General features: G+C 40.4%; 1 protein-coding gene across 1 annotated transcript; it reads left to right on the forward strand.

Annotated features, from left to right (window-relative positions):
* Positions 1 to 6,062: 6,062 nt before the first annotated feature.
* LOC121184597 (fucosyltransferase 7) lies at positions 6,063 to 9,591 on the forward strand. The gene is made up of 2 exons (XM_041042382.1): positions 6,063 to 6,154; positions 7,055 to 9,591. Exon 2 carries the CDS (start codon positions 7,107 to 7,109, stop codon positions 8,154 to 8,156), a length of 1,050 nt encoding a protein of 349 aa, XP_040898316.1. The 5' UTR covers positions 6,063 to 6,154; positions 7,055 to 7,106; the 3' UTR covers positions 8,157 to 9,591.
* The last annotated feature ends 2,313 nt before the right edge of the window (positions 9,592 to 11,904 follow it).

Genomic DNA, 11,904 nt, shown 5'->3' on the forward strand with positions numbered 1-11,904 from the left:
AACAGCCGGAGCATGAACTAAAACAAAAAAGTCTGAACACATTGCTCCTGTTTTTAACTTCTCTTCACTGGCTGACTGTAGAATTTAGCCTAAAACACCACTGTGCAGCCTCACAAAGCTGATAGCAGTTAGCTGACTGCAGACTGTACTGTTGTTACAGCAGTGATGTGTGTGCTCTTGTGCTGTTTGTATGTGTTACCCTGCTGAGCTGTGTATTTGTTTAAAGGCCCACCTAGAGACAGATGTTACAAATCAGCCAAGGCTGCAAGTGCTGTGAAATGTGTCATTGGTCCCTGTTTTCTGTTTGTGCCTTGGAACAATCATTAAATGAGTCAATACAAATGGGCTGTGTTATTAGGTTTACAGTGACCTGTGGTACTTATGGGATTTTTGTTATATTTCCGTGATATTCTTATGCAGTTGCAATCTGAACAACAAAATGAAGAGTTCATATTGACCTAATCGTGTTAATTTTATCTTAACTAAATGACTGCGTGGGGTGTAATTCTCTAACCTACAGTAACCATGTTATAATCTGACATTTGGGCACCGGGGACATCCCACTGCTTAATTCTGTCCTTGTGCTCCAGACAGGAAGATTTCTCAGTCCAGATGTTGTGCTTATTTGGACAGATTTCAGGAGCTTTAGTGCAAATTTGAAAAGCAGGGGGGTTGACAAGCCTCCAGGATTGCAAGGTCACCAGAACCGGGGGGATTATTTCCGCAGTGCTGTGAAATGAACGCAGACGGCTGGATGAAACAAGTGCGCTTCTGTCAGGGTCACATGCAGACTGAATGAAAGTTCTGTTGATGCTGTTGTTGCTGCTGCTGATGTTGCATTAGAAAAAAAAAATAAAAATTAGCACATGATATCTGTTGGACTGTGTGTGCTTGTGAGAAATAATCTATCCTGGTCAAACAGCCTAAATTTTGTTGGTTTTTAGGCTGTTTTTTAATTTACTGGATACTTGTTTCCTTTAAATGAAGAACATTATACATTATTTATCTGTCATTCATCTGGTAAGTTTAAGTTAAGATAAGATAAAATAAGACTTTTTGATACATTAGGGGAAATTCACATTCCATTGGGACAGGATAAGAGTTAGGAAAACATTAACAGACATTAAAGAAATTAGGGAGGTGACATTGAAAAGAAATCTATAAACACACACAACACATTAGACTATGAAGGGAACTATGCAAACATTTGTGCAACAGTAGTCCTGTGATGCTACTCTGCCAGCCATGGTGTGTGAACTACATACATAGTATGAGTACAAATATACAGGTATAATAAACTATATGTAATATACACACACTATAAGGTAAGAATACAATACTTTAAAGTATGTGATAGAAATGGAAGAGAATCCAAGACATAACATTAAAGTACAATGTCAACAATATAGTAGTAATACAGCATTGTTACATAGTGATATAAGGAATATAATGCAGTGTAAAATATTAACATGCAATATAAAAAATTTCAGCTCTATGTACTGTTGAAATAGCCTGCTGCAGAACTTAGGTATAGTTAAGCATGAGCCTTGTATTTATACCATAATTTACAATAGACTGATGAAAAAACATGTAAAAGCCATGATGAAAACTATGAAAACTGAAGAAAGCCAGATATTTTTACTGGGTGGGCAGATCTGACCTATGCTTGCCTACAACTACTGTTACAAACTCCTGCCCCAGGGTGGACTGAACAAGAGCATGTGCTGCCCTCTAGTGCATCTGGGACATTAAGGTTATTCTGTGTTCTTGACTTAAAATCAACTTCCTCATTGCTTTGGGTCCCACAAGCACAAGCCCCAATGTTACGTGTGACAGAACAAAAAAAAAACAAAAAAAAAAAACAACCTCATTAAAAGCCTTTTCACACACAACAGAAACAACTTGATGAGAGAGGTCAGAGGTCAGACTGGTTGGAGCTGACAGAAAGGCTACGCTAACTCAGATAACCACTCTGTACAACTGTGGAGAACAGAGAAGCTTCTCAGAGTGAACAACACGTCCAACCATGAGGTGGACGGTGGATGGATGAACAGCAGGGACAACATCAGGTTCCAGTCCTGTCAGCCAAGAACAGAGACCTGAGGCTGCAGTGGACACAGGCTCACCAAAACTGAAAAATGTAGCCTAGTCAGATGGATCTGGATTTCTGCTGAGGCTGCAGATAGAGTCAGAGTTTGGAGTCAACAGCATGAATCCATAGACCCAACCTGCCTCGTATCAACAGTCCAGGCTGCTGCTGGTGGTGTGATGGTGTGGGGAATGTTTTCTTGGCTCACTCTGGGCCTTAATACCAATCAGTCTTTCTTTGTTTCATATCTACTACTGACAGCAGAAGGTGGTAAGATTAGAAAATTTGATTGGACGATAAGGTAGGCAAGTTATTTGGCACAACAGCTCAGGCAGAGGTCTGGTTAGTTGGCGTTTTTTTTTTTTTTTTTTTTTTTTTTTTTTCCCCTTTTCAAACTTGTAGTCTTCAGCCACTACCATTTGCTGACTCAAGTGACTTACTTGATATGGGTTTATCAGATTTCACACACCCCAGTGGAGAAACAAAGAGCTTTATGCATCTTTATTCACACATGCAGTACCACTCCCCAAGCCTTGCAAACAGACGCTGATGTGTGAAATAGGTGGAGTTCCCCTTTAATCCCCAACCAGAGCAGATGTTATACAGCGATACAGCGATCCATCAAGAGTTGAATTTTTCACATTGGCTTCAATCACCAAATGTTTAAACTCACAGACAGTAAAAGTAACATACTTAACTTCTGTGGCCAGCAACACAAGGAGAGGACACCCCAAACCCCAAAGCAAACTGATACTTGAGTTAAAGTCCTTTTATTAACTAAAAAAACAAAACAAGAAGGGGTAAAAGACATGAAACACAAAACACAAGGCAAACTCCCAAAGTCCTTACTTTACATAAGAAGGCAACCAAGGTAGGTCCAGGCTTGTAAAACACATGGCTCAGGCTCAGGCTCAGGCAAGTTGACAAAATGAAGCAGAGCAGAAGCACACACTGGGACCAACACAGACAAGCAAACAAGTATGCAGGAGAACAATGAGACTTATATACTGGAGGTAATAAGCAACAGGTGAAGCCAATTAGGGCGGGGCAGACAATCACAAAAGGAGGGAAACTAGGCAAAGACTCCTACAGAAGTAGACTACGGACCGATATAGAAGGGACCAGGCTTCAAAATAAAACAGGAAATAGAAACACGAGCAGCAGAACTATACCCTCAACGCAGAAACAAAATTTTAGAACTAAACAGGAAACACAGAGTCATTTGACTTTCAATATAAAGAAAAGGAATTCCTGAAAAAACCCAAAAGAAACCAAAACCAGAGTGTGCAGAAAGTCCTTTACAATTTAACAGAAATCCCAAAAAGAATTCCAAGCTTACCCAGGGCTGATTATGCTTTGCATTATTACCTATACTGGAGCACTTGTAATGATGGGAGACAGATTATCACCTTGTCCTTATCACCTTATCACCTCTGTAAAACCTTGACAGACTGGAGAGAGAGTGGTTGCTAAGAGTAACAAAGGTGGTGAATGGAAAGTAACATCTGTCCATTGTGCACTGCACTTAGATTGCAGTTGCTGTCTAGCTGTGAATTTTGATATACAGTATGTACCTGCGAACAAAGTAACAGCCTTTAGTCTTATACAATGTTGGACCTTAATGTTACCATGAATGTTAGTCAGTACTTGAAAAACAGATGACTAAATATGGGGCTTCATTTCTTGGAGGTTGTGAGGGACGTTGTGGTCCCTGTCCTGAAGTGGATTCTGGCATCCCTGTGAAAACACATAACTGTAACTGAATAAAATAAGATGACCTTTCACTGTAGGCAAACAATGACATTTTAAGCTGATCTCCGCTAAAATCTTTTATGTTCTTTTGATAGACAATCATCCATTTACATTTCTCACAACATGTAAGTACAGAAGAATGCCAAGGTGCTATTGTGCATGCTGTGAAGCAGATTCCAAAAGAAGCGCAAAATACCTCAGATCAGAGAAGAAATGGAACAGAGACAAGGAGCCGCTGATGTTAAATACATATAAATAGTTTTTCTAGGAAAAATTACAAACACATCCAGTCCTGTTCTTTTGCCCATAACAAGAAGATACAATGCTTCCAAACATCTGAACTATGCAATCAAAGCTCTATCATTTCCACTTTGCAGTGTATACCACCACCTGCTGGATTCTTTTCTCATGTCCGTCACTTACAAAATACCAGCTCATAGATTAAATGTGAGAATTCTGCACACACAAATATATACGTATATTATGGAATTGCCAGTTATATTATAGTAACAAGACTAGGACAAAGCCTAGTATATCATTGCCTTGTATTTGCATTCTACCAGCCAAAAGTGTTAGCCAATGATAGACAGAGGCGTGTGCATTGTTGATTGCTAAGGTGAGGTAGCTGAAGAGGCTTATTAAGTTTATCTGCTTGTCAGACAGAATGCTAGTTAGCTCAACATGCAATTTTGCTGACTGTTGTTGGCTAACATCTTGTTAGCTGATGCACATAGTGATGTTGCAGACAGAAGTGCAATTAAGGGTCACTTAATTTGGTGAAGGCACACCCAAACAAACCTCTCAACAAACAAGGTCACACAAAGCCCTTTATTCATGTCTTGGTCATCTTTACAGTTTTTTTTCTACCTGACATGATCACAAAGACAAAAAAAAAAAGTTTCTGATATAGATTATGTCATCGATGCTAGTCAGACAGAATAAAGATAAATGAGTGATTCTTACAAGCTCTGTAATCAACAGTTAGCAGGTAGACTGTACTGAAGGCCTTTCCTCTCTGTATTTGTGTGTACAGCAAACTTATTGTTATAAAGTTTCTACAGTTTCAGTTTCTCCTGTAAATCAGCAGGCCTGATGAAGACAGACACAATGAAAACTGATCACACGATTCCAGATCATAGATCAACTAAAACTCTTCTCTAACTTTCTTTTTGTTGATCTTCATCTTCCACCGCTTGTCACTGTCACCATCAGAGATTTTGGCAACCATTATTGGAGCATACAGTGGGCAGTCATTATACTCTATGTGGATGATATGTTACTAATACTAATGCAACCAGAACAATCTATACCCCTCCATTAAGCTGTATATATTGACTAGGATAAATCAGAGCCACGTGGTTGAGGCCTTTGAAAGGCATCAAGTACACACAGAGTGGGTCAAGCTGCATGTCTGCTCTTTGCTTCAGTGAGTGAAGGTGTTAAAAACACTTAGGTCACTGTAAGATAATGGTGTTCAAAACATCTTTCAACATGAATACATGGTTTCTGTAGGAATGTTCACACAACTGTTGGCACATTTTACTGTTTAAAGAAAAAAAATTAAACTGATAAGAGTGAGTTAAAGCAGAACAAGAAGGTAAATCAACCAGAAAAGTGTGGGAGTAAGGAGAAGGCGTGGTTGCATCAAGAACTCAGAAGCCAAGGGCGAAACAGCTCGTTGAAACGGTTATGATGTGGTTGGTGCCTTCAGGAGCTGTGTAACCCTGTGCCCCTTTGCAGAGCTGCAAGAGCAGGAAGAGGAAGACCAGCTTGTGGTTTACCAATCTAAAATGAGCAATACAAATGTATTTGACTGACACTCGCTGCTGGCTATGCTAATTCTGCAAACGGCAGATGCACAAGCAGCTTAGCAGGAAAATAAATGAATGTGAAACAAGGTGGCACAGTGACAGGTGCTTGTGGTGATGGGTGAGGTTTTAACCACCTCTAACCCTAACCCAGCTTAACATGAAAACAAACAAATCCAAACTCAATGTTCTCTCCAGGATAAAGAAGGTGATTTCAATTCAATTCAATTCATAGTTAAATGTACAAAACATGAGACTTGTTCATTTGAAATTGCTGCATGGTAAATTACTTTTTTCTTTTCTTTTTTAGCTGCTGCTAATTTCTTTTGCTGACCACCGACTGAGCTCGTACATCAACGTCACACCCTGCCAGTGAGAAGCTGGGTGGGTATCGAGCAAGAGATGAGTCAAACATGTGAGAGAAGCAGGATTTCCTTTATGTTCCAGGATGTATTGAGCAGGACAGTTCTACAGGCAGCTGACAGCCTGATGCCACTCCACACAGGTAAGTGCCAACATCTCTGCCAACCTTACTTTTATTTCATACAAGTGCATGTGCTAAGCTAATATCAAAATTTTTACTACAGATTCACAGTGTACATGCAGTGTATGTGTCCTCAGGTGATGGAAAATATGTGAAAACCAGGTGCTACAGGTGTTTTATACCAGTATATTTTATATTCAATTTTCATTCTGAATTTGTTTCTTTTTTCTTTTAACGTTTTTCTTGCGTAAAACAATGTTGGGTTTGTGGTGAACACAGCTATCGGGGTGTGCCATCTGTAGAAAGCCTCTTTCTGCCAGTTTCATTTCACAAGATGTCTCATCATCAATCCAAACAATGAGAATTATAAGAACATGCATATTAGAAAGTGAGTTTCTCTGTACTTTGCTATGGTTGAAAATGATTTTGACCAATCACCTGAATTTTTTTTTTTTTTTTTTTAAGCAGTTAGGAGTGAGCAATACCGATTATGAAATCCCAAAAAGAACAAACATTGAGCAGAAGCAGAACTTAGACTGAAAATGCTGAGCACTGAGAGAAAGATTTCATGAAATGTTCTGCAGGTTTACTGGTTGCCATTTGCCGACAATCTTATCTCACAAATTTTCCAAATAACTGACCAAAAATTGACCATATCTAAAACAAAACAAAACAAAAAAAAAAAAAAAAACCCCTAATGAACAGATAGTAGTTGTATTTGTGAACTGTACTTAACCTAATTAACCGAATTAGCCAACTGATAAAGATGAAGAAATTATCATTTTGGGAGTTAAAGAATGAAATGCCTTCAGCAGTAGGAGATGTTTTTGTTGTTAACACCTTAACCTCTGCAGTTCCTGCAATGATGAGAACATGTGAAAGCATAATAATATCTCTGATCTACCCTTCCTTCCTTTCTAGGGGTTCCACACCAGTGATCGTGATCTTTTGAAGTGGAATACGCCCGGTCGCCATGACACCATGTGAATCCAGAAGTTTCCTCCTCTTCCTCTTCCTCCTCCTTGTCCTTTTCAGCTTCCTCTCATCCTTGTTGTATTACAGCTTGGACCCGAAATCTTACCAGCAGAAATGGCCTACAGATGTTCCTCAAAGAAACATCAACATCCTGCTGTGGCACTGGCCATTTGGCCACTCCTACAAGCTTGATGGAGACAAATGCCTCGAGATGTACAACATCAGCCGCTGTTTCCTCACTGATGACACCTCAACCTTCTCCACTGCTGATGTGGTAGTCTTCCACCATGAGGAGCTGAGTAGAGGTTTGTCACCGCTGCCCTTGCACCTGGATCGCCCAGCTTCCCAGCACTGGGTGTGGATGTCTTTGGAGCCTCCTGTCAACAATGCAAACCTTGCACAATTCAATGGCCTTTTCAACTGGACAATGAGCTACAGATGTGATGCAGACATATCCATCCCTTATGGAAAGACCATTCTAGGAGGCGATAAGCTAGGCTTCCAGGCTGCTCTGAATCGCTCCTGCTTTGTCAGCTGGGTGGTGAGCAAATACCAGCCTCATCAAGCTCGGGCTGTTGTTTACCAAAGTCTACAGACATATATCCCCATCGAGGTGTATGGCAGGTGGAACAAGAAACCTCTGTCAAACAAGAAGCTGTTGCCCACCATTGCAAAATGTCTTTTTTACCTGTCTTTTGAGAACTCCAAGGCAAAGGACTATATCAGTGAGAAGCTCTGGAGGAATGCCTTCCAAGCAGGGGCCATACCGGTGGTTCTCGGCCCCAGCAGGGCTACCTACGAGGCTCTAGCTCCCCCTGGTTCCTTTATCCATGTAGATGATTTCAAGAACACAGCAGATCTGGCTGTCTATCTGAAGCAAGTGGCTGCAGACAAGCAGGCCAGTGAGGGGTACTTCCAGTGGCACCACACTCACCAAGTAAAAACCTACACTGACTGGAGAGAAAGGCTGTGTCAGATCTGTGTCAAGTACCCCAGTTTACCAGTCAGTAAAGTCTACCAGGACCTGGAGAGCTGGGTTAACAGCTAAGATTTCATCTCTTCATGCTTCATACTTCGATTGGAACTGCTGATACTGCTGGGTTACCACATGCAAATTTGAACTACCATTCAGTGACATTTTAATGTAAGATTCAATGTGTTTCAGTCAGCCATGCAATTTTGATAAACAGTGGGGAACTGCAAACAAAGTAAACAAATCTCAAGTGGCCGTCGCTGGTTAGGTTGGTTGTGCAATATACAAAAAAGCGGAAGTAGGAACTTTTGTGTACCCATAAATAACCATGTTCCATTTTAACCAACCACAGATGCAAGCTTCTTTTTAAGACAAGCCACTGAAAACTGTAAACTATCAGGGCCTTATCAATATTCTCTTCCTGAAATGCCTGCTCATCATAAAACAACAAAATTAGTTTTCTTTATTTTCTTGTCCCTGTGGCTCAGGGCCTCAGTCAGCTTCAAACGGAATACTTCTTAGATCATCTCCTGTTTAATGGTTATGTTTGGGCAAGTTTGGACAACTGAAACTACTTGGTTAAGCAAAACTAACTTTAAATGGAAGGAAATAATATTAACAATGAGTTTACTTGTGTAGCCCTCTCAGTGTATTTATGAAGTGCTCCAAGAAAGTACACGAGATGCAGTAATTAAATCATACAGTTAAAGGAAAAACTGGATAAAGGAAACAGAATCATTTTGTGAACAGTAGATAGTGAACAGTAATTTACTCCACAGGTTAAATTACTATTGCCTATGGTAACAAATAGACTTAGGAGCTGCAAGAAAAGCCTACTGCCAATCTAAGCGTGTACCCTTCCATAGTGGGCTCAGCAGGTCAGAGATGTAGCTTGGCGGTATATTGTAAGTGGTTGAAATTTTGAACAGTGTACTGGAAGAAATGGGAAACCAATTGAGGAGGGCTGAATTTGGTTTTCTTCTCTTAGTTCCAGTTAAAAGCTGAGCAGCTTCATTTTGGACCAGTTGCAGACAATTTACTGTTTGTTGTTTGACCAAAATCTCCTGTTTTAAAGACAGACTTTTTGTGCATCTCACCCTTCTCTCTTAAGTGCTCAGTATGCTTCAGACATAGACAGCAATAATTTACATTCTACGCTTAAAAATGACACATGGTGGGTATTATTTTGGTTGAATCCACTTTGGACTTATATGTATAGATTCGATTACTTTTTATGCCAACAAAATAAATAAATAAGGCATTCAACATTCAACATTTTCCCATCACAATTGTATTCACAGCCTCAAGAAAACATCTTGCACTGGAAGGACCCGTGCAGACTCAATCAACATCATGGGTCATCTAACTTAAAGGTCACAGGTTGCATTCCAGCAGGGCTGGTGCTGTCCTCCCTGCAGTCCTGAGCAAACTTCTGCTAAGGAGACCTCCTACCTGACCTGTGATATACGTGAACCATTTGCTAGAGCCTAGTGTCTCAAAGTGGTAAAATAAAACCAATGCGGCTGCGTGATTTGCTTTGTTTACCCCCACAGCCTGAGCATTTTCATCATCAGCATGGGCACCAATATACCTGCACTGTCTGGAAGAAACTGAGAAAGTATGTCACACAGTTGAATTAAGTTAAATGTAACTAAGAGTGTAAACATTTGAGTGTGTGAATCAAAACACAATGCACTTTCTTGATCAATGCTCTCCTCAAAGGACATGTTTTACCCCACGTCATGATTGGTGCTCCTAACCAGATCATTCAAACATTTCTGTGACATGGAAGGTAGCTTTTGATGAGTGTCCCACTTGAAAAGAAGGTGATGAGTTTTTGCACATGGCACAAAACCCAACTCAATTTTAATATGAGCATGTGTCTCTTGCTCGGATGATTTTCCAAAACAGGGCCATGTTTTGCCGGTAATTCAGTCTCTTTTATAAAGTTTCCATTATGTGGTTGGAAAGAGTTTGTCTGATGAGGTTTCTTTCAGTCAGAGAATGAAAACCTCTTCTATACCTGTCTTTAGGGTAACAAAAATCCAGTCCTGGATTGAATGGACCTCTGAGCATTAATTCAGTCATCTGTTAAGACTGGGGGCCAATCCACTGGGTCATTTGACTGAGTGGGAACTGCTCTGTTGAGGTCTGAGCTGCTTGTATCTCATGCTGGCTGTACACCCCTGGTTTGGCTAGTACTGGCTCAGGCTGCCTGTGCTTGCATGAAGTGTTGGCTATTTGTGATGATTGCTCAAACATCTACTTTTATCAAATTACTTTATAACCAGGCAAAACTGGCCCCAGAGAGTGACTTAGGACATCAGGCACTTTTTATGAAGAACTGAAGTAACAGTAATACCCTTTCGTATTTATTATACTAATGCCTCATCTAGCCCCTTTTCACATGTGGATCGGGAGCTGAGTTATATTTGTATGGGTCATTATATTATGTACACCTGCACGGTGGTGCAGGGGTTATTATTGTCTCCATACACGAAGGAGGTTGCAGGTTCTGGATTCAGCTGACTGGTTAGTTTGCATGTTCTTCTTGCATGCAAGGGTTTCCTCAGAGTGATTTCCTCCCACAGTCACACACATGCAGGTTAGGTTGACATGTGACTCTAAATTTCTCATAGGTGTGAATTGTCACTGGTTGTTTGTTTCAATATAAATCATCTCTACTACTGACAAACTTTGTCAGTGTAAATCATAGATCCCATTACTATTCAACTGGCTCCCCCAGATTTCCTTTTACACATTTTCAAGTATACTATTTATTGTATGGTTTGCCTGAATACTTGATGGTTATTATTTACTGTGAGATGTGCAACCACATTGTACAGTTAATCAACGTTTTAAATTCAATATTCAATTAACAGTCAACGCCAATTTATTGCTTTCTGTCTAGCGTTAGTCCAGAATTCTTACTTAACCACTGTTAATTGTTGAAATCAAACTTGGAGAGGAGTTTGCCTAATAGCTGTTCCTGCAGTTCACTCTCATGGTGTTTTTTTTCCCTCTTTCCATGACCGGAAACATAGTTCTGCTTCATGCTCTCATCAAACACTGACACTCCCTTTGACACGAGAGGGGGCTTCGCGTAATTTGTGGGTGTTCTGTGCAGCGTGCATAGTGAGTATATGGGGCCGCCCTGCTCCGCATTACGCTAAGTTACTGGGCTGACGCATATAGAAACAACTGATGACTCTCACATTCACACCTATGAGAAATTTAGAGTCACCAGTCAACCTAACCTGCATGTGTGTGACTGTGGGAGGAACTCAGAGCACCCTGAGGAAACCCTTGCACACAAGAAGAACATGCCAGTCAAACCCAGAACCTGCACCCTCCTTCATATAGTGAAGTGACTATAATAACTCAGCTCCTGATCCATATGCGTAAAGGGGATGGATGGGGCATTAGATGTGAGCCTTTTTTTTTTTTTAGATTGTGATGGAAACAGTCACACATCATAGTAGTTTAATTAGACATCAACCATATTAAAATGCTGCTTGCATGCTAATGCATTAGTAACAGCAATCCAACAGTACACTGACTCAAACATAGTACTTGAGCATTTCCTTTTTCTGTTACTTAATACTCCTATTCCACTACATTTCAGAGGGAAATACTGTAGTTTTTACTGTGTTACATGTATCTGTCGGCTATACTAGCATATAGACGTCATATACAGATACTGAGTTACAACTAATATTACCCATTACCATGTACTTTTCTTGTGACAACCTTGTCCTTTCACTTCACAAGGAAGCTCTAAAGTAGAGGCCACCTGGCCCCTATGGTCTTCTGTCCAGTGTCC

This window comes from Toxotes jaculatrix, chromosome 7 (assembly GCF_017976425.1).
Source record: "Toxotes jaculatrix isolate fToxJac2 chromosome 7, fToxJac2.pri, whole genome shotgun sequence".
Lineage (NCBI taxonomy): Eukaryota > Metazoa > Chordata > Actinopteri > Toxotidae > Toxotes > Toxotes jaculatrix.

Bases quoted from the DNA above. Each gene is read 5' to 3' on its own strand.
- LOC121184597 (XM_041042382.1), top strand. From the start codon at position 7,107: ATGACACCATGTGAATCCAGAAGTTTCCTCCTCTTCCTCTTCCTCCTC.